Genomic DNA, 24,356 nt, shown 5'->3' with positions numbered 1-24,356 from the left:
CAAATAATAATAGAAGCTTGTTTTTAGAGAGTTGTATAAAAAAGAGGGATTACAGTCAACTTTAAGGAGCAAGACACATATGTCACATTTCTTCTTGCTACATTCGATCACATTCTATATGCCAATAGTTGGCAAATGGTCACATAATATATTGTCTAAATTGTGTAGCGTGTATTTTGGACACTAAAATACTGCATCTGAAATTCAAAATGAAGGATATATATGGCAATGGCAGATTTACGGATAGTCCAGTTAATGGTAGTGGAAAGAAGAGAAGCCGTCAAACATTCACTGCCTACCAGGTAATCAACAATATTAGATGAAATCTGCCCAAATCTTAAACCGACGAGGTGGACCAATGTCGGCTTATATCCCTACTACCTAACTTCAAAAAATGCCCTTGATATAGTCATGGGCATGTGCTCTCAAAAGTGGCACAATTAAAGATCTTTCTGAAAGAGTTGTATGAACATTTTATTCCTTCATCGGCCTTTGATGATTTCCAAGATTTCAATCATAATGTTTTGCCACGAATTTTGAACAAGAATTGAGATCTACTGTCCTTCTTTCAGTAACTTCGAGCATTGTAGAACATCTGTCACCGTCGAAGAACTGCAAAATGAAAAGTTTAAATGAAAAGTCCAAGATCTAAATCAAACTATACGGATCAAGATTTCAAATCTTACAAAGCTATTTTATTTTTGCAGACTCAAACTCTGGAGGCCCATTTCCATCGTAACAATTTTCCAGATAAATCAGCAATAGATAAAATATGTATGTCTATGGATATAAACGAAACAAGACTACAGGTAAGAACATTTGAACATCTTCGTGAAAAACACGTCTACATTTCTTGGTAGCAGTTAGTAGCCAGAAGAACCTCTCAGAAAAGTTTAGAGATGGATTTGTAAATATTCAAATCCGATTTGACCTCGGCTCAGTGAGTTTACAAGTCATAATAACACGCTTATAATAACGTTATTTCTTTAGAATTGGTTTAAGAACCGCAGAGCGAGATCTAGAAGAGATACCAGAGATGGTACACTAACTGATGCTGGTGGTGACGGTGGAGACTCATCTAATGGTTTCGATGACGTTTCACCTACCAGTAGTCCAAAGAGAAAGTCATCAAGCAAGCCGCATATTGGGTAGGTACATGTATACCTTTGTGCATGATTGATTATCAACACAAACTGTTACTCTGGAGAAATTCGAGGGTAATTAATTCAACCATCTATTGTAAATTTTTGAAGAAATCTACCTTTATTAATTTTCCTCTTCACTATATTCAGGAATTATTCCATACAGAAACTGATGGAAAAAGACAACAGAGGTCCACCAGAATTACCAAACTATCCTCCACCGAGAATGATGACACCCCTGCCACAAAATCCCCGACTTCCGAATCCTATGTTCATGCAAAGTCCACAGCCAATTCGACAACTCCACCATATGACTTCTTATATCAATAGTACCCCAGATCGATCCTTAACTTCATCGTTATCACAGGTACTTAGAAGTCAAATTGATCATCAGATGACGCCTGATATGCATATGCGATCTATTCGCCATCTTGAAGCACTCCAATGTCGCCCTTTTGAGAACAGTTCAGGCTGTTTCATCAATACCCACCCACAAGAGGAATACAGCGAATGTGAGAATCCTCTTTGGGATCTATATTATTCTTATCGAAGTGAAATTGTGCCTGTGAGAGAATATTTTGATGCCGTGGCTGGCCAGTCAGCCAATGTAATAACTGGAGAGGAAGGACAGACTCTGTTAGTTTTATAAGATTTGAAAGGTCTTCATTAGTTTAAGTACAAGTGTAGTCAAGTGCAGTATCACTGTGTCCTACATTTACTATAACCTCATAGAACGACTTATTGCTCAGTACTATCACTGTGCCCTACATTTACTATAACCTCATAGAACGACTTATTGCTCAGTACTATCACTGTGTCCTACATTTACTATAACCTCATAGAACGACTTATTGCTCAGTACTATCACTGTGTCCTACATTAACTATAACCTCTTAGAACGACCCATTGCTCTGTATCAAAATTAGCAAGCATTCTTTCTTTATGCCCCACAGTTCAAGGACCTTCAAGTAAGAGGAAAAAGTAGCATTCTATTTGAGCAAAAGCTTGTCAGTATCAGAGTTATGCATCTTTTGTTTCTTAATAGTTAAGGTGTAAGACAGACCGTCATGATCCAATCAGACTAATTTTCCTTTCAATTGTATTATCCGCAAGTGATTATCCGTATGGTGGAAACGACCGACTGAAGTCTCCTCGTATGCCCGTGCCAAGACCAAGACAGTTTATGAGCCCGCACGTATAATCATATACATTTGGATGGGACAAAAGTTCATAGAGTATATTTGGATAAAGGCAAATGCGAAATCAACACATGTTGACAGGTTTTCCCTTCTTTTATCAGCTAAGCATGATGCATGATTAAATTTGAATGGAAAACGATTGAACGATACACTTAAAACTTATTTATAAACTTTCTTATATGTACATACCAACAAATAATATATTATATTTTGTTATACGTTTGAGTGCACTCCTTTTATATAAATTTAATTTTTGTGGAATTTGGGTTGTTTACAATAAAATTCAAAATTATAGCAAGACTCATCTTTTCTTGTGATACAAAAGTGACATTTAATAGAGCATAACATGTCATACTGGTGTATAATGTACCTCTTTTAGGGTGTAAACTATGCGATTCAACATGTTCAAATAAGGAAACAAAAGAAAACTCAATTAGCACCAACGTTTACAGAAGAATTACATGCCCTGTTTACTCCTGACTGGGCTAATTGACATGCATGCATGTAGTAAGATATGAATTTCATGTTATGCTCTATATTACACTCTGTGAGTGAACAAGCTGAATACGTCATTTTAGCCAGCTTTCATTATATGCGACATTATATAAATTTTTCGGCAGAAAATTAGATATTTTTATATCAAATCTAACCAACTGGCACAGAAAATGATGTTAATATAGTTTTAAATGAAACAACATCTTAGAAATAGGAAAAATGATTGTTTTAAAATGCAATTAGTTTCCATTCCTTTCTAAAAATTTGTGGAAAAAATCAATTAATTCAGCGCACGTGAGACGTCGGGCTGGAACTTGTGACCAACATTTTGATATAACAGCTGACCATTCAGAAGGTGGTTTACATTTGAGAGTTAATGATGGTCGGAGGCCACGAGAAACGCATTCCTCAAACTTTCCCGTCAACATCATCTGGATATGATCTGCCACGTCTTGTCCATACCACATTTCCCACATTACAACTGCCAAGCCGTAAATATCGATTTCCTTTCCATATTGGTAACTGGAGCCAAGTAAGACTTCTGGTGCCATATAAACTGGTGATCCAACCTGTTTTGTTGATGCTAAGCCAATTTTGGCTAGTCCAAGATCGCTGAGTTTCAACACTCTGTCTGAAGTCACCTGTTAATGACAATTTGATTGAGATTAAAAAGATATATTTTTTGGATGAGCTCTTACTACCAAGTAGAGATAAAATTTACCAAATCGGTTATCAGAATCATTGGACTTCGTCTTTACTTTTGGGTCATATCCTCTCAACATACCAATCAATAACTTCACTGCAATAATATCAACAAACAATAATGTGTTGTTCAAAGGTTATACATACCAGAATATTTTCAGTTTTCAAATCTCTATGAATTATGCTTTTCTGGTGGAGATATCCTAAACCTGATGCAATCTGCTTGACTTGATCAGCCATATCCAGCATAGCTTTCTGCATACTTGTCTGTTTGTCACATTTGCTAGGTACGGAATAACTTTCTGCTCGAATTAACTCTTGTAAATTTCTAACACAATATTCCAACACCATAACAAATTTTAGCTGTGTTGAAGCGATAATTCTTGACGAACCGTAATACAAAATGATGTTTCTGTGTCTGAGTCCCCTAAAAAATAATATATTTAAAAAATACGAATCAAGGCATTTTCTTAATATCGCATTTCTGAAATTCTGATATTTCTAATGTGAACGAGTTTTTTGACATGTTACACTCTCGAAATCCTGGTTCATATTCAAGTGTCGCATTTTTGAAGATGTTAAAATTTCAGACCAGACTTAGAGCTATCCTATATTCTATATAGTAAGGCTGGTTTGTCAAAATGATATGATAACGACAAGAGCACAGATGTCACATGGATCGACACGACAGCAATACATGTATAACAAACTCTTTAAATGGCAATTGGTAAGTGTACACTTGTTAAAGTTTTATGCAGCGTTGCGACGTGTTTCTTTCGTCGACAGGTGTCTTTCTGGTAAACCTTAACCAGTGATTATTGTTCCACAAATTTGCGTGTATATAAAATACCAAATACTTACCTGGATGCTGCGTGTTCAGACAACACCTCACTCACGTTCGCTTCTGTTAGGGGTTCCTTACATACTTTTAGTGCCACTGGCTTATTTGTTCCAGGTATAGTAGACTTAAACACAGTAGCAAATGTCCCTTCTCCTATTTGCTTTCGATTATTTTCGATAACAAATGAATCAAATGGGAAGTCGGCCTTCATCAATTTCCTGTGAAAAATTATAATATCTAACTAAGGAACTAGAATTATATGAAGAGATTTTAGATTCACTTTAAATTTTGACATACAGAATTATATACTTATATATATACATATCATCTCGTTCATTAGAAGTAAGCTACGACTTACCTACAATAAAAGTAATCTAATTCAGAACACAAATGAGTACAGTTATGAATCAGTTGCGGATAAAATTCACTCAGTTTCTGCTCAGTTTGGTGGACATCAGCTGTCAGGGTTTTAATCATTTCTTTGTCCGTCTCCAAAAATATGGGTATCAATCGACTGATCTACAACGATTACAAAATTCTATTTCTGTAAATATAGTATTATATACGGACTTCCGAATCTATGATGGCGGTCACGCGGGTAGAATCCCAAGACAGATGCTTCTACAGTCAAAACAGTCGATGGATAACGGATAATCAAGGAACGCTAATGTCATAGGGTTTGATGAAGGAGAAGCTAGTGTTCCTTATGAATCTAAAGTTGTTATCTCTTTATGAACGTTATGATCAAATTAAATTAAAGCCACGAGGTTTGGTCAAAGAGAAGCTGGAGTTCTCACGAATCTAAGTTATTATCCTTATAAAAATGGTTATTTCTTTCAATACAACGTTATGACCTATGTTGAAAGGCCAATCTACAGCACGACTTAATACGTCGCTGTTACATTATTGAAAAAAGTTTGGGTATTCTAAAAGAAACAAAGTAAGCAAGAAACATTGACCTTTAGTATTCCAATGGTATAGAGGATTCGTATTAATATGCAAGTCCCACACGGCGACGGGCATTATTTTGCTCTTTTTGTGTCGTTTCAACAAAATTAATGTTCGAATAATAAAAATTCTGCATCGTCTATATATAAGCATTATTTCAAAGGAGACACAGTAAATGTAAAAGTGCATGCCAGTACCTCATCTATTTCTTTGGTAAATCTAGTGAAATATTTTTTCAGAGCCTCGGAGACCAATGATGGAGTTAAATCTTGTATGAAGAGATAGGTGGCTTGTCTCATCAGTTCACCAGCTTTACTGCTTCTACTATAATCCTTAAATACTTTCCTTACCTAAAATCAGACCAGGATTTTAATCATAGTATAACAGCTGACACAAACCCAATTTTACGATTCCGCAACATTACTTGCGTTCCATTAATTGAACAATCATGACTATAGTATTGCATCTGGTAATGAACTAAACAGAATGTTTCATGGAAAAATAATGAATTAATTATAATATAGTGCATCGTTCATATTTCGATGAAAGCCGTCAATCATTAGGGATATTTCATCCCTAAATTATAAAAATTGTCTAATTTTGAGCTTTTTATCTTAATGACTATTTTGGTAATATATTTTTTGGAAATATAATGAGATTAGAAGTCATAGACTGAATACTATCGACATAAGATCCATCTGGCATGATGTACCTCGGGGCTCTTAATATTAAGTGACGTAGCTTCTGCAACTGCTATTCCAATACTTCCACCATACTTTTCCTTTTTGTTCGTTTTCCAAATGGCTTTCACATTCGATCTATATTTAATGGAATGATGAAAATCTGCTATTGCTTTAGTCTCTACTCCCAGAAATGTACCTGAAATAAGAAGATGAGTCAGAGAGTTCAAATATCAGAAATTATCATTTATTGTTGTTAAATAAACCAAGTACTAAAGATCCGAAACGCAAAACGAAATCATAAACCCAAACAACACACAGGCAAAACATTGGTAGCAGCAAATGAACTTTTTCACATGAGGAAAGAATGAATGAACTTCAAATAGTTTCCACCCATACCATTGTGTCTAGATCTGGTCTGGTGTTTTGCATGGCAAACGATAAAATGCTTACTCTTTCATCCGAACTTTGTTATAAGAAATCCTAAGAATTTTCTAAGATAGATTAACTCCAGTTTTCCTCATGGAGGTGATGTTACTTAGTATTATTAATTATTAAATTTACATGAAAAGAATTTTGTCCCTTCTGAATCATCCTATGCTTATAAATACGAATTAAATACCTTTTTCAGCAATTGCAGTAAAGGTTTTGATACAATTGATATATATAACGGTTAAACCAATATTACCCTCAATTTGTTTGATCTGGTCTTCAAACAGCTCGCAATCGTTCTTAAACTTGTCCAATACTCCCTGCTTTATCTGCCCAACCACATTCCTCCTAGAATCCCATTCATCTATTAAGTTAGCTATTCGATCCGAGATGATCAAAGAGGCTTTTCTAGCCACCACCTTCCAATCTTTATCTGGTTGAGGGTATGTATTTGGTCCCCACATTGATAACTCGGCCTGGTTTTGATCTGAAAGCCACAAATAAATCAGGATTGGCGTTCAACTGAACATCCTCATGGACTTGAATCAAAACGATACATTCGGATCAAATTCACGAGCCATGTATGTAGACACTGACTTAAGAAACACATATTTTGTTCAACTAAGCGAATATGTAAACCAGTATTTGATGACTCTTCATTGAGAGAAAGTAAAGTCATCACGATGCCGCCCGCATGCTATTCCTTACCAATCTACTTTCGACATACCTATGATCTTTAATACATCATTCACAACTCTTTGGACAGAATCGTCCATGTTTGTTTTCATAAGTTTGATACGATCGTCTGCTCTCTGAGCTAAATTCGACATTTGATTTTTCACGTCGGTCATAATGGATCTTTTATCTTCAATACTTTTAGTATCTAGCACCAATGACATCTTTAAAGTGTATAACGTACGCTTGATTACAGACACAAGCCACCTAGAAATATTAAGGAACGACAGTCTCAATTTCTTTATTTTAAAGTTTTCAGTTTAAATGTACAGGGTTGTTCCAAATCACAATTTTGCCTTTGAAACAAGCTGAAAAAAGGTCATGGTTGATTCAAAACTATGCATTGGGCGAATCCGAATTTATAGAACAACCTTCCTCTTCACTACAGAAGTACAGATTTGTTTTTTTTTTCTTAAATAACAGAACTTATCATTATTTGAAGAATTCAGACCATACGAACTCAGTCGAAGAGATCGAAATCAAATAATTTGTTGAAACTGACCTATAATGGGCTGCTAGTTGAGAATGGAATATTTTAGGTAAAACATTTCGAACTGCATCAATCAATTTAGTGTGTTCTTTTAAAATTCCACGTCCATATTCAGCGGTTTTGGTTGCCTATAATGTCAACAAACATTAATTTAACCTATTAAAAACACGATTGCATCTAATATAGACAACTGTGTTCTAAATGTTTAAATGGATGGTATCAAGTCATGCATCTTCAATAGGTTTTAGGGTAAAATTATAAATTAATTGTAAATAAATAAACCAAGTACTAACGATCCGAACCGCAAAACGAAACCCAAAATCCAAAACAATATTTTGGAGAAGCATCTTAAGAACAGCTAAAGAACTTTTCACAAGAGGAAGTATATCAATCATTAGTGAGCAATTAAGACCTTATGGCGTGTATAATAAACAATACCAATTGACGCTGCTTGCGACAAGAAGATTGATGATGCAAGGATTATTGGCAAAACACACAGAAAGCTGACTAAAAAAAACTCAAACCTCCATCGCCGAAATCGGATAGAGCTGTTCTTTGACTACACCTGGATAGCATCCTTGTAACTTCTCCAGGCTGACGTCCATAACTCCCGCAACTTCATTATCTTTCAGAAGATCATGTTTATTACAAACAAACAGAGCAGCAGAAGGATCAAAATCTTCATCTCCTCTCTCTTGTGCTAATCTCAATAATCGACCAAGCTGAAAAGGAGAGAAAGGAAAAGAAAGCTAGCAAGTTGTAATACAGTTATGTCCTTTGAGAGATTTTTGCAACGAATAAACGTTAACCATTACATCGGATTAGCCTGTTTTTTTTTCAATTTTAACTGCCAAAGGAGTCTGTAAGACATCCTGTATCACATGGGGCATGGGTTTATGTTGTCAAACAGGTTGATCATTCGCTCATGCCAACTCATTCCATATTATCTTTATCATACTTCTCGCTCTATATCGTTTTTTAAGGGGATATTTTCTACCTTGATTTAAATACAAGTCTATGTTTAAAAAAGTCAAATACGACATTCGCTTGTCACGATTCAACACTGCAGCCATCTGGTAAAATTTCCATGTTTGCACATTACATAAAAACGACATCTTGAACACATAATTAATTGCAAAGAAATAGAAAGCGAAAACCCTTTTGCCTTTTTCAAAGTTATAAGCAACATACCCTATCTTTATGTATTCCACCGGCAGCAGCGCTGTTCAGAACATATATAAATCCAAAAGATTTATTCATGTATTTCTGAAGACTGGCTGATAGACTAAGATCATCACTTACGCCTGGTGTGTCAACGAACACAATTTTCTCCTGAAAGGTACAATAAATTCAATATAACTCCTCTTAACAGCAGTAAAACAAATGAATATATTATGCATTTTGTCAAGAAAACAACATTGAAATAAAGGAGACGGTCTTTAATTCATTTTTTATTTTTATTCGAAACTTGTAACACTGCTGTCTTTAACTATTACTGTATCTATGATATCTGAAAGGGCCATTCCTATTAATAATGAAGTAATAATGAATAAGATATCTTATAATACAGAGTTATAGTGTATTATAAGATATGTATAAAATAACTATACATTTAACAAGACCTATTATACCGAAGTGAAATGGTGTTTACCGATCATTAAAAAACAATTTTTTTTATTACCAATGAAATCTGATAAAGAATGACCTAGATCAAAATTTATTCCTACCATGAAGGTAGATTTAGAAAAAAAAAACAATAGGAAGGTTTAAATTACGGTAGAGATTTTATCAGGATCATATTTCTCTATTGCTTTAAAAACTTAAAAACGACACAAATTGCACACCGTATGAATAGGGTATGCATATTTTCATTTTTTTGCATTACTTAAATTGTGAGAGTTCACTGAATAGAAAAGTAATTACCATATTATATGGGAAGGGCCAGTAAATTTCGATCTTCTCGTAGAAAGTATCACCACTTTCTTGATTACTGAGGCGGATATGGTTGGCCATAATTTCCATGTACTGATCTAAACTTCGTGATTCGTCGTAATCGAATATTTCTGGGGGCTTTCGCCTGTCTTTGTGGTATAACATATAGCATCGTTTGTCTGACTGTCGTAATTCACAGATATTAGACGTACAGTATAAATCACTTGTAGGCAGAAGTCGTGTTCCTAGCAACAGATTGATGATGGTGCTTTTACCAGCCCCCGATTCACCTTTAATGAAAAATACGAAAAGGGTTACAATGTATTGATTAGACAACGTGTAAGCGGGCTTTCAACGACATTCAAGCTCAAACATATATTGAAATGTCATATCGAACAAAGTCATATCATACATTACATATGTCAGATACAGGAATGTCAGAATAGACAAAGAATTATCAGATACGGGATATGTAAAAGGAATGTCACAACAGACAAACAAACGCAAGAAGAAGATACAAGAAGTTCCAGGAGAAAGAACGTCAAATAGGACAAACGAAGACATAACCATTTGAAAGGTAAATAGGACAAAACAGCGTAATAGGTCCTACAAAAACAGAATAAAGAAGGGTACATAGGACAAAAAAGCCAAATAGGCCTGCCGCAGAAATGCCAGATTTCAGATTAAAATGAATCGTCTCATGAACCTTGTTAAAATATTTTCGAATATTTATTAGTATCGGAGTGTGCATGTCTCTCCAAGCGCCTATAACTGCATGACTTTTCGATTTTAAGTGCTCATGAATAGATCAGACGTATGGGAAATAAGGATAACTATTTTGTGATCAAAGAGACGATCCAGATTGGACGTTATTGGACAAGTTTTGTATATAGAACCCATCAAACCTGCAACTAAAATGTAGCAACTTGACTTCTCCAAATCCCGTGATCTAATGCAAAAAGATTTGTTAAACTCAGGGAACACTCTATTGAGATCTTCTTGGAAGTTACTAGATAGGGTTTTTAAAAAACCTTCTGCTTTCTTGAACATATCAGTAAGTGTATGTCTGTTCTTTTCATTTTCCTTTAAAGCTTTCTGCATTGGATCACAATCCTGAAAACCAGAAAAGAGATTTTTTAAGACACCTGGTTGTGTTCAGAAAACTTATCGGTAAATTCATTGCATGGACATTATATGAACATGTAATTGAATTTCAACCCAATCATCTGAGATGAGTAACAGTAAACATATAGTTACAACCATTATGATCCCTTTGGTGACGCTTTACACCCCCTACTTCTTATCCATTGATCTCAATATCTTGATCGTGAGGTCAATATGTTAGATTTTAACTGTAATATAATAGACATAAACCGTAACTGTGGAGTGTGTCTCTAACGAGAATGGGCACGTATACAGATCACAATCACTACCCGTGTGTCTCTATTTAACATTTATATTCGACGAGTAATTTGAAAGGCCAGTTTTTGATTCATCTTGGATCAACCTGAAAATAAGGAAGGGGTGGGGATCCAAGTATACTTACATTCTTTTTATAGATCTCTTGTGCCTTTTCTTTTGAGAAGCCTTGAATGATTCTAGCTTTAGCATCTTCAAGAGTTTTTATATTAGCTGCTGATAGACCGAGCTCCTTTAAGGCTCTTGTCGCAGAAATAAGATCTGTCAAATTGTTAACATCATCCACGGTATTCGGTCTGATTTTGATCTTAGACATTGTGTTGTTAACTTATGAACACGTTTGCTGAAATGATTTAAAAAAATAAATTTTTCAGATATACAAGCGCGGTGGCTAATCGTTCGTTAGGAACACGAAAACATCGTCACTAGAATGTTAGAAAACGTGTTAGATTACAATTATGACGGAAATTATCAGCAAACAAAATAAGAAACGATTTGGGATACACAATTGTAACCTTTTTACGGTTACTTTCCGAATTACAGTACAATTACTGTTTGTGTAAAAGTGTCGTTAAGTTCATTAATTTTTTTTAAAAATAATCCCCATAAAGGCCAAAGAACTAAATATAAAGCCCAAATTCAATTTATTGCTCAAGGACGAGCAACGAGGATGTTATTAACTTGTTCAACTATTTAGTTTTATCGAAAATCTCACGGAACGCTCTAAATACTATTCATGTTGTTTTTTAATGAATGCTCAATTAAACTTTAAACATATCTATATGCCTACGAGTGCGTATTAGCGGCTTACTTCAAACATTTCTTTCTGATTTATATTTAAAAGGAGCATTATGCGAAATTCCCATTAAAACATTGTAAATTATACTTTAAACGATTTCAAAAATATGTTTTTTTATTTCTTTTTATCTGTTTGATCAACCTTAAATTGTTTTAAAAGGAGATTACAAGGTTCTAGCTGTTAAATAAAGAATTTGAAATTAGTTTGGTATTTGGCCTCGTAACGGTTTGATAATTTTAGTTTAAAGGGAATAATAACTTTAGCATAAGATTTTGGAAATGGATGATGTCTGACTGAATATCATCTTCACAATGTCAAACTAATACGAACGATACCCCGACCGCAATAGCCACATTCCTTCTATCACAAAAGTTTATAAATGCAGCAATTTGATTGGATTGTACGCTACCGAATACAGCCAATCAGGATCCTCAACAGAAAATCTGTCAACTAAAAGCCATAACGTTTACAGTCTTTATATCAAGGACTATGATTATCCGTAATCGCTGCATTCCATGATACAAGAAGTACAGGTAATAGATTATTAGACAAGTCGTAATAGCTTGACATTGTGAAGATTTGTTAGTGCAGGACGGGTGCAAAAGTTTTCCAAAAAATAATTAAAAGGATGTAAAATCTATTTAAAAGTTTTTTTCAAGCATGAAATTTTGCATTGAAAAGAAGAGACAAACAAAGAGTTGAAAACCGTATATTATTGTGTGGTAATTGTTCAACGATTTCTTTTCTTTTAGAGTTTTATGTATGATAATTATCTTCAAAACAAATTAAAATTTCGAGCATATTACTTTCTACTACCAAAATAATTTTAGTTTAGATGATAATGCAGTATATTATCATACATTATAATAGAATTATACTCTGCTTCATTTAACGCATACTATATATAATAATGTAGAAAACGATGTTCAAACTAATGTGGGTGAATATAAGAAATTGCTGATGGCTTTTAACTTTATCTTGATAGCAACACTGGAGTTAGTCCGAAACATCTATTCTATTCAAGACTCTAGTGGATGTCTTGACAGTTAACGACTGTAGAACAACAACAGTACAACAGCCAAAAACTTTCAAAATAGCCATCAGAGGCTAGAATAGAGGCAGATGTTTAGTTCTACACGGCAGAATTTGAGAGCAACTGTATTTTCGAACACAACTCTTGAGAAGTTTAAAAATCGTTGGGTTTTGTCGACTCATTATGGATAGGACAAATAACGGCCACAAATCATGGAAATCTTTTTTTAGCGATATTACTTTTTAGGTAGCCAAAACAAACCCCAACGTTACTCACAATTTATAATAATTTAAAACGCTCTCGAGAAAAAATCTTGCATTCTCTCGCGGGTGTTTCAATGTCCAAAGCATTCTGTACAAGAAGATTCCATCGTGAAAAGGGCACAAGTTCGTGCCTGCACTGATTTTCTCTGGAATGCTTATTCAATGGATTTAAGAGGTATTTTAAACGCCCGACTGAAATGAGGCGTATATTGGTGTTTCGTCCGTCCGTCCAGAAATGCTTATAAACATTCATGGAAGAACGATTCCTGGTGGATTTTGACGAAACTTGAATTGAGTGTTTGTAATCACCCAAGGATCAATCCTCTTAAAAATGAGAAAAAACTAAAAAAATTAAGATGAGTTATTTCCCTTGTGCGCGAAAACGTGTTAAATCTCAAGAAGGCACGAATTCTTAACAGATTTTGAGTTGTGTGTGTAATCACCCATGGATGAACCCTATCAAAAATTGAAAAGAATTCAATTTTTAGCTTGTAAACACTCAAAGGCTCGATTCATGCTGGTTTTCACAAATCTTATTTGTTTAACCCATTATCACACATGGATGAATCTTTGAACAAAAACAAAATTGAGAATTACTTTACATGATTTATTGACCTCATTTTGAAAACGCATTCAATTTTAGCTCGTTAACACTTACAGACTCTATATATGCCGGATTTTGACAAAACGGTAGCCTAAAATTATTCAGTATCACCCCAAAAAGTTAAAAAGAAGTGTATGACTGAAGGTTGAATATTTCATTCTGGTGATTGTTACTGTACTGCTAAATATTTTATTTAAAATCAAAGCTGCTAGTTGGCGTATATTACCTTGCCTTGCAGGCTATCTTATGAAACATAAAATATAGTCAGGACAGGTGGATGACGTCCCTATAGTTTCTTTTATAAATAAAAATTTATCATTGATCTTTTATATAATATCTTTTTCATAAAATCTATTTTGAACTATTTATGCTGAACATTAATCAATACAGATATCTTTAAAACCTCAGCAAATCTTTAGTTTATGAATTTTTGAAACCACACCTTGGATGTTTTTGTGTTGTTTTTTTTTTTGTATTTAAAGAAAGTTTGACCAAAAATTGTGTTTTCCAAATATATTTAAAATTCCTGGGCTCATTATGTATTCTTTTAATATATAAACCAACATATGCACCATTGTATGTGAAACTTTATGTGATATGGCTAAGATAAAATATGCCAATAACAATTTCCGCTTCTGAAAATTTATTTATCCATAAAATTGTGTTCAGTTGACTTTTTATTTATCATCAAACTAATTTACTGTGTGTGATGGGTTGAACGTTGTTTCATATCGTTGGATATGAAATATGTAAATCGGAATTATTTGTGACATATTTTCCTGCAAAGAACATAGATACTAATTGCAGTAATAAACTCTTTTGTCGTCTTTAAATCCCTATTCTAATCCTCCTCAAGTTAGGAACAAATTTCAATGGCACAGTCCTGGCTTCCGACACCTACCAATCCCCTTTGTAACGACATATGATCAAGTCATTTGGTCCCACAGCTACTCTGAATTTCAAAACAAATTTCCCCATGTATACAGTAAACTTTTGAATGTAGCTTACAAAAGAAATCAAAATCTGAGCAATTTTTCGTTTCACGGTAGATTTGAACCATTGAACATTTCCCATTAATTCTAAAAGTACATATTTCCACATTTACATGTATCATGTTCTATTAATAGATTAATCGATTTCTAAGTTAATTATGTTGTAATTTATGGTTTATACTCCTATTAATACCGAGTCCAGCATTCCGGTTCGTTTTGGAAATCCCCTAAATCCTACCGATTGTGAGTTTTCGTCATCTTCCTGTTGGTGTAAACTTACACCTGTTCGTTACTGATGACTCATTATTAAACGTGTTTCTTTCAAGGATGAGGGGGTTTGTCATCTTACATTCACCTATTATAAGACATCTGGTGTTTTATCAAAATAAGATGAAAACAATTTAAAACGCTCTAGGGTGAATTCTATTTTTAATTTACTTTCCCCCTAAAAAATCTGGTTATTTTGAAAATGAGACTCAGAAGCGGTAACTGCCAACTCAAATCCCTCCAAATAACTCGACAAATTAGAGATACTACAAGTCGATGTACGAATCGCTCGATCTGATTATCAAATCGAATTAACGATCAAGCATTAGAGAATGGAACAACCTGTCTGTTAACTTAAAAAAATCCAATTACTATTATCTTTTAAAGTAGCTCTTAAATAAAACGACATTCTGGAATCCACTTCTTATTTCTTTGGCTCCCGCAAAAATCAAATTCTACATTGCCACTTTCGTCTTGTATTTCCTGCGTCACATTTCATACAGTGTCATTGCCTTTGTGGTCACCAATTCGAAGACACTGAACACTACCTTGTCCACTGTCTGATACATTCAGATATTCTCTACCTTTTAGAAACCTTCCGATTTATCAAATAATACTCTTTTATTCGTAACACCGTGTCAAAAATCATCAATCATCATGCATCATCAAGTTCACAATTCAATTCATTTAAGCAAAAGATTCGATGTTACCTAGATTTACCACCAATATCACCAGCACTGACGTGTTGACATCTTACTGTAAATATGTTTATTTTTTCATTAAATAACTTATCTTATATTTTTGCATCCATGATATGTAACTTATTTTTTCGGGAGAGAGAGGCGAAAGCCTGTTACCAAAACCCCGTTCAATTTTATATAAAAAAAAATATTGTGTACAAAAAAAAAAAAATTTAACGAGCAACAAAAGCTACTTTACAAGCTACAAATTTGAAGACTATAGTGAGTTTTTTGTTATATAAATTTGTAAAAAAACCAAGTGCGTTATCTTAGGTCAGTGTGACTTCAAATATTTTACATCTACCGATGCAATCGACAGTTAAAAACCTTTTGTAATGACGCTTGAACAACTTATCGATAATTGGCCCCGTTTACATTATGACGCTTCGACGCGTTCCGTGCCTAGTATAGACATGGATGCGATAAAATCAAAAAAATGTCACCGTTTACAGCACCAAACTTACAAGCGTCCCGACAAAAGGTCCATTGTACCGGCTGCCTTTGGAACTCTTTACGAAAAAGGTAATAACATACGTCTGTAACCCGAGTAAAAAAAGCAATTCCTCACTTTGTATGTTGACAGAAAAATGCGGGAAAAAGTCGACGTTTCAAGACACGTGTGCTCGAAGAATTCGGTGGTCTCAAATTGGAATTGTAACCAATTTTCCATCAGTTCTGAGAACAGACAGTTTTCAAAATGTAAACAGGGCAATTTATAATTGAACATTTATAATGTGCGTGATATTTTGTACTCATGTCATTTCTAGTAATGTGCTTAACAGACCATTGCATATTGTATTTACTTACAAGTAACATTCATAATTTATTACATAAGCCTAAGTTACTTCAAGATTAAGAATACTCATAAATCTACCAACTGCTTAAAAAATACCTTTAAGGTCCCATTAAATTTTGATGTTTTTGCCTTTCTGTGAATAGACATCACGTTCAAAAGCTATGACAAGTACAAAATGTACTTTACAACAGTGCACATGCCGTAGATGTTCTAATTTCTTCGGTCTAGTTTTATTTAACCTGACTTTCGCATACTTTCGAAACTACGTATGGTTCTTACATGGAAAAGTCGAAGCTATATAATATTTCAACAAAGCCTTTAAATCACATTTAAAGCCATTTCTAAACCTAGCCTTTATCAAATTTCGACTTATTAAGTCTAAAAAGATTCAAAATGGTTGTGAACTATGTGTGTTATTTCTATGTAAGAACCATACATAGTTTCGTATGTAAACTTTCATTCCGTTTTGTTATTAGCTTTTATTTTATAGCCACATTAGTTAGGGTCTAAAGACTGACCTCGCAAACGTTCGTCAAAATAACCCGTTGACCTAATCTAATGACATCAGCTTTAACCAATCAAATTCCTTCAATCTCACAAAATGCCACCTATGGAGAGGGAAGATATTTGATTGGTTATAGCACGGTTAGGTCAAAAGGTTATTTTGACTAATGTTTAATAAGCCCGTCTTTAGACACTAACCGAAGTGACTATATTGAAAAAAGCTAATAAAAAATGAAACGAAATTTTAATTAGACTGGAATTTCTTAAAGACACATCACCGAGCTTACCACACTGTTTCTAGTATAATGAAACAAGTTTAATAATAATCTTTGATGTAAAGACTCAATCAATTGTACCAAGCCCGAACAGCAACATAAAAAATGACATTCAATGAATGGAATTTCTAATTAATTTTTGTTCAGAAATTCTATATTTGAATCTATTGCTTTCAATCTTAAGTAAGTTATGTTATTAACAAATACTTATATCCGGATTATAATCTATTTTTGAAGCAATTGCTTTCAACTTAAGGTAAGATACTTTATCAATGTATATTATAAAACCCCGACTAGTAAAAGACTAGTAATAATAAAATACATACCTTTTTCTTAGAATTTCTTTTAAGTAAAGTTTACAAAACGGATATATGTGATGAACGAACCATTAACAGAGTCAAATATTTTTCATAATAGTAGTGTTGCAAAACATCATTCAAAATGGTGGGTAAAGATGAAATTACAAACCGTTAACTTTTACAAAGTAGACTCGATTGTATAGTTGTACAATAGTTTACTTTTCCCGAATTGTCTTTCTATTCGAGTTGAAATTGATTATTGATATTGTTCGTAATGAGAATTATGTTGTAGCAAGAACTCACTGATCAATATCGATGAAACATGTCGCAAGTGTTAGTAAGTGTTAAAGTGCTCATTTTATTTCATTTTAGTCCATTAATGAGTACAGCGTTCAGTTAAAACTAAGGTTGTATGCATATTCTCCTCCCCAAAATGTCGAGCTATACGATATATACCTTGATTGGCTGTAGTCGCTGGCGTACAATCCAATCAAATCGCTGCATCCGTGGTACAAGAAAGATGGCTTTTGCAATTAGGGTATAAGACGAAGTTCGCTAAAGGTTGACATTGTGATGGTATATTCTCTGAAAAATGGTCTTAAAGGTTAAATTTCAATCCAAAATATATTTTACGGTGGAAGTTAATACAAGAATATCGTATGAATACATGCTAAAAGATTACCTTGTTACGGGATTCTGGATGCTTCACGTTATATATATAAGCAACATTAAAATTGTTTGTAAAGGGTCCGGGTGATCAAGATACATTTTAATGTTTGGATTAACCAGGAAGATATCAATTTTCTAAGTAAACCCCACATAATTTCAATAGAAACTTAGATCTCGTTCTATTTTTGTCTTCATGTGAGTAAGGTTTCGTTTAAACCCTATTGACTAAACTTTTGACGTCACATGTGTCCGTTTGAATGGTATTAAGACACTCGTCGTTCTTTTCATCAACACTTTATTAGATTATACCCATGCTGAAAACTTCAACCGCTTAAAGCACGGTAAGTTTCCGGAACTATATTCTTTTTATACTTTTTTTGGCTGAGAGGGTCATCATATCATCAGTCTGTCTGGCGCCGCTAGCCATCTCCTCTAAAACACATCTATTTTGTTCAACTACTTATTCAAATTCCAGTGACAAACATTTTAATCTATCCCAGCGTATAAAGTCCACTATTTACGGCTGTGGAAATAAAGTATCGGAGATTTTCTAACCGGTTCTCCTCTGCCAGTGATGAGGGTCGAAGATTTTCTAACCGGTTCTCCTCTGCCAGTGATGAGGGTCGAAGATTTTCTAACCGGTTCTCCTCTGTCAGTGATGAAGATTGGAGATTTGCTAGCCGGTTCTCCTCTGTCAGTGATGAAGATCGTAGTGGAAAACGGCGTCTAGTTGCTCGGATTGAACAATAGATCTAAACTGAAGGCCAAAAGAGTCTTTTGTCAAGGTTTGAAAACACCCAAGATAATAAGCAAAACCATATAAATAATAGGATTTAAATGTTACTTTACAAAGTAGACTCGATTGTATTGTTGTACTATAGTTTACCTTTCCCGAATTGTCTTTGTCTTAGAGTTGAAATTTGGAAATTGAGTAAAAATGGAATAACTTATCTTCCGATGTGGGCATGGATGACTTCCATCCGTTGTCAAGTCAGTGGTGGTATTCTTCTAGGGTTTTGTTTATCGTCGTTTAAGCCCGACATGCAATTAAACCCCTTTATACCCTTGGTGTACATGCATTTTTGTGTTTTCAACAATTCAAAAAAATCAGAAAAAGGGAATTCCGCTGTTTTCTTTTTCCGTCGTCATCATATCTATCAAAGAAGTAGGACGTAGCACTCCCAATTCATTTTATTTAAGTTTAGATACACTTTTTAAACTTTAATAATGGATCAATTAGCTTTCTCCAAAGTATACCATACAAACTTGTACTACAAAATTCCTTCAGAATAAATTGATGGTGGTATGGTGTTGGTCATTTTAGACAATTTGTACAATTCAAAAACTAGTTTCAATTTTCAGTACCATCCACGAATTGGACTAACACTTTCCCAGAACAGAGTGTGCTGATTGCAGCGACGCCATGAAGGGTAATTGAGAGGAATCTTAACACAACAGCTGTTGTACCTCCTACTCATTTGGATTTCAAGCCTTCGAAGCACAACCGATAGCAGTCTCTAACAACGAGAGGCTTTTGCCTTTTTCGTATCATAATTAATGAGCTAGATTTTTGTTTTGAGTGCTATAATACTCTGTATAAGCATTTACCACGGACATAAGAAAGTTGTTTTCTAATATACCCGTTGCACTACCTAACTTTGAATTTGTTGACAGTCTACAAAGTAAAAAGTGCAGTATGATTTTTAAAATAATTTGGGAAATTTACGTGCTCCAATTACTGAAGACCACAAATATGTTGCCGTTAATTTTTACATTTTTAAAGGATTTACGCACGCCTTTTAAAGTCGCTGTGTTTTTTATTGGTGTTGTGGAACTTCATGGCATGGAGGTCAATCTTACCTTGGTTTTAGAAAAGGGAAATGTTTAGGTAAACTAATAATTTATGTGACTTGTTGTCGAAATCTGTATACAAAATGATCCAATTTTGAAAGTTAAACAGACCATCCGCATTTTTCAAGTCTCAATTTTGAAAAAAGGTTAATATCGCATTAACCTCAATCAACCAGTCCCACATCGTTGGCAAAAGATGTCTGTATGTAAAGAGACTATATCAACAAGACGTACAATTTTTGGATTTTTTCAAGATAAGCTTGTGAACGAAATAAATAAAACGTGAAATTTCGGGTATATTTGAAGGAAATATCCGATTTTGTACAGTTCTAGTACAATTATATTTTAGAATATTTTCAATGATATTTTTGAAAATAGCTTGTAGCTGGCAGAAATGATAATACAGTCTTTGGTGTCTAAAATAATAATGTTCACATTTTCAAAATCTTCATAATGCAATTGTAGTTTGAAATAATTCACATATATGTATGCTGAAATTTTCCACAACATTTATTAAAATCGATATCAATAACCCCAAAACACCAAATTCACACTGCTATGACTTAAATGTTTTAAGATATTTTATAAGTCAAGGGCAATAACTCAAAACAGTTAAGCGAGAATTTGTCAAAAATTCAAACTTGACCATTCATCAAAATAAATAAACAGGAGGTAAAATCAGATAGAAACTATTGTGCTGATGAACGAATTTTGACGCGTTTGTCCTTAGTCAATGCCAAAAACTCAAAAACCAATTATAGGAAAATCGTCAAATTTGAACGTGACCAAGATATCAATATAAACATGTATATGAACACAACAAATTTCAATTAAAATCAGATAAAAACTGTTGTCTCTATTGTGTTCACAAGAAATGTTGACGGACAGGGACGACGGGAATATACGTCAACATTTCTATGTGGGCGTATAAAAATAAAAATTTTGCTTACCATCCCTTTATAATGACATTTGGTATATGCCGTTACACACCTAATCTATATTGATATTTGAAGTCCCCGAGGTCAGGGCAATTACTTCAATAGATTTTAATATAAAAATATTGCACATGATAGTGTAATGGGTGTCAATGGCGAGACGGTTCATGCTAACCGGATCGAAAACATGACTAACAATGTGATTTTTTAATTCTTGCATATTCTAGGAAATAATTACGTATATTATGATCCCATAATAAATAGTTAAAGTCTCTTGACATGAAATGCATAGATGATATCACGAAGTAATTTGAAAAAGAAATTGGTATGCGCGTGATATAAGGTAACTCGCTTCAAACGCCTTCTGTATTACAATCTTATCCAACTGAACACACTTTGATGTTCATCGCCTACCACTTTAATTATGTTTTGTCATCTGTAAAGAAATTAAAAAAAATATAGATTTGCATCAGAAAATCGCCGAAAAAAGACTTGAACTATTGTGTGTAAATGTGGCGCAATCCGACGTTTTTCTTTTTGTAAACTATCGTCATTTGATATTTAGGGATTGTGTCTTTGTAAATCGAGATAACAAATTCATTATAATTTATCTTTTCATGCCTGGCTGGCATATGCATGCAAGCTGAACAATATCTATTTAAACGTCATACCCATGTCCCAAGCTCACAACAATTTTGTTTTCGTTTATAAAACCAGACTTCGCGATAATTGTATTAAATATCTCATCAACCTAATGAAGGTTTAGTATATTGATGTACCATTGGGGAGATATGATTTAGTCAAAAATTTACATATAAACAGGTATGTTAAGTTTAATTAGTTCTTTAACTTTATTATTGACCGTATATTTTACACTTGGCACGTGCAAATATTTCGTTTAACTTAGGCATGAATGATGATTTTAGAAATAATTGAAAATGACGAAATCATATTTGATTCTACTGACTATTATAATGCTACTCTGATATATTCCATAAAGATAAAGCATAGCAAATACCAAGTCGACATTTCTTTAAATCTTCGCGTTCTAGTTCTACGTTCTTAAACTTGCAGGCCTTGTTTTATTGAAGTCGAGAAAACAAGATAGTAATGCTGCTGAAAATATTTCGCTAAAATCGTAGCTGTGATGAATCGTCCAGAAAAGTTGTAGATACGCCCTGATATAACATACAACCAAATCTAGGCATATCCATTGCTTAGGGTCATATTCCTCGCCTGAACGGCTAGTTGTACTACAAGTTCAACCCAGGCCGATTGATAGTCGTCTCAATACAATACATAACAGTTATCAAATTCATATTAATCATATTTATCAGGATTTATCTAAAAGCATCATTTACATAGTAATAGATAATTCGAAAAGTTGCCCTTTAAACAATTATGATAATGGCTATGGAAGTAGTAAATGTTTTCAAGAATGTTTTGCTGTATTAAATATAAATATTTCTAAAATATTATATTTATATCTGTGTATCTACTTGATCAACTGAATTTGTTTTAAAAGGGTTAATTAAATACGGAAGAATACTAATTGTCTATTAATCAAGTTGACCTAGTTTTGGTGATTGGCCTCAGAATGACTCGAAATCTTTAGTTGAAACCTTCAGAATGAGTAGGAGACATTTTTTTTCTCTAATTATTGATTTAATTTGCTAGTTTTTAACACCTACCAAAAAATATAACAAAGTTAAAAAGTTTACCTAGTCTTACGTAATAGTTTTAACTAAAAAACGAAGTGAAATGAACAAATGGACACAACATAAGATTTTCAGCTTGAAAATGACGTATTTGATGGACTCCATCTCGTGCTCTCTCTACACTACAAGTTTTGCTGGATTGTTTACATTTTTAGTTTGTATATTCATTACAAGCCTTGCTTTGTCTAATGAATAAAGGTGATCCGTGCCGAATGATAGCATCAATTTACACCATTCCAAATTCCATTCAGACGTCTGTGGTTCCTGCAATTCCTCTTGAACTAATTGATGCTTTCATTGTCCCCGATACACATGACAGTCCCTTTAATAAACCATGTTAATCATGATATTTGATACACAGCTTTCTACATAGTAGTGTTTACCATTGTCACTTAAAATATATTATTACACATAATTTAAAATGATATATTCTATTACATGTATATCAGTTTAAAACAGAGAGTAGGTCATACGCGTAAATGAGTAGAAAGCCTGAAGATACGATCAATGTTTCAAAAACCTTTACGGATGATAGTTTTTCAATTTTGTACCCATGGAATAAAAAAAAAACCTATTAAATGCTTTCAAGTAATCAACAGTGATCTCAAATACTCAAAACTTGCTATTCCTTTAAAGCGCTCTCTGGGTAATTCCCTTTTATAACTCCATAACTCAATAGCCCCGTCACATCGGACTGCGACCATTTGCATCCTTACGGCGACTTACGGCACTAGGTCACTGTCAAACATGAGGAAAGCTAGAAAAAAATCCCTTTAAAATTACAAACTTAAAATCATTGCGGCCATTCTGCGCTCTTACATTTTTGCACCCTTTTTGCTACAGAAAGGACGGCTCATTTAAGTTTGCAACGGGTTCGTTTTAAATACTGCACCTAAATACGGATGTCAAGTTGATCTATGCAGGGAAGTTTTTATAAGCCCACGGTAATATTATTATAATATCATTATGAAAATAGCAATATTAAAACAGAACCTAAAAAAAAACCCCAAGTTGTAACTCAGAGTTTCACGTTAGAGTCACCCTAACTAACCCCCATTATGAAAATATATAAACTTGATTTGTGAAGGGTTTTCAAAAAATATTGCAAAGAATAAATGAAATTCGACTCTTATGAATAAGGTATACAATTTATTGAAAATCTATGAATTTAATAAGTCACGAAAATAAGTTTGCTCTCTATTCAGCTTCGTTATTTGTAGCATATAGAAGGTTTTATGTACATAATTAACCATTTCCCAAGCAGTTATTTTAATGTGGGTCGCGGTTGTGCTAGGTAATATATTGAATCTGTTTGTTTAGTATTCATAACTTTATAGTATATTCAAATGATTAGTTACTGGAGGAGACGTATTACTTCAGCAGCGGCTGAAATTAGTGTAAGTTTCCGATCATGCGTATACAAAAACTGTGATGATATTGACATTTGTTGATTAAAGTAATGGATACATTATCATTTTGAAATGCGATTACTTCTCTAGGTTCGTATATGCTATTTTTGATACAAAAAATGAAATGAATGGAGTTTTATGTCCTACTTTTCTGCACCATGTGCGCTCATGAAGACGGGCAACGCCA

General features: G+C 33.7%; 2 protein-coding genes across 2 annotated transcripts; one reads left to right on the top strand and one right to left on the bottom strand.

Annotated features, from left to right (window-relative positions):
* The first annotated feature begins 37 nt into the window (after positions 1–37).
* LOTGIDRAFT_231966 (hypothetical protein) lies at positions 38–2,058 on the top strand. The gene is made up of 4 exons (XM_009055396.1): positions 38–302; positions 708–809; positions 991–1,148; positions 1,293–2,058. Exons 1-4 carry the CDS (start codon positions 210–212, stop codon positions 1,789–1,791), a joined length of 852 nt encoding a protein of 283 aa, XP_009053644.1. The 5' UTR covers positions 38–209; the 3' UTR covers positions 1,792–2,058.
* Positions 2,059–3,075: 1,017 nt separating this feature from the next.
* Positions 3,076–11,331, bottom strand: LOTGIDRAFT_160348 (hypothetical protein; the record flags this gene model as incomplete). The annotated part of the gene is made up of 14 exons (XM_009055395.1): positions 3,076–3,477; positions 3,686–3,965; positions 4,400–4,597; positions 4,738–4,898; positions 5,525–5,677; positions 6,040–6,206; positions 6,630–6,926; positions 7,167–7,381; positions 7,677–7,792; positions 8,189–8,386; positions 8,856–8,996; positions 9,588–9,886; positions 10,502–10,709; positions 11,143–11,331. The coding sequence occupies 14 exons, from the start codon at positions 11,329–11,331 to the stop codon at positions 3,076–3,078; spliced, it is 3,024 nt and encodes a 1,007-aa protein (XP_009053643.1).
* Positions 11,332–24,356: the final 13,025 nt, after the last annotated feature.

This window comes from Lottia gigantea (assembly GCF_000327385.1).
Source record: "Lottia gigantea unplaced genomic scaffold LOTGIsca_24, whole genome shotgun sequence".
NCBI lineage: Eukaryota > Metazoa > Mollusca > Gastropoda > Lottiidae > Lottia > Lottia gigantea.
Note: the sequence above shows the minus strand (reverse complement) of the source record. Positions and strands in the feature narration are given on the sequence as shown.

Excerpts from the sequence above, each read along its gene's own strand:
- LOTGIDRAFT_231966 (XM_009055396.1), top strand. The coding sequence starts at position 210 with ATGAAGGATATATATGGCAATGGCAGATTTACGGATAGTCCAGTTAAT. Across the intron at positions 303-707 it reads AAACATTCACTGCCTACCAG|ACTCAAACTCTGGAGGCCCA; the intron begins GTAATCAACAAT and ends TTATTTTTGCAG. Across the intron at positions 810-990 it reads TAAACGAAACAAGACTACAG|AATTGGTTTAAGAACCGCAG; the intron begins GTAAGAACATTT and ends TTATTTCTTTAG.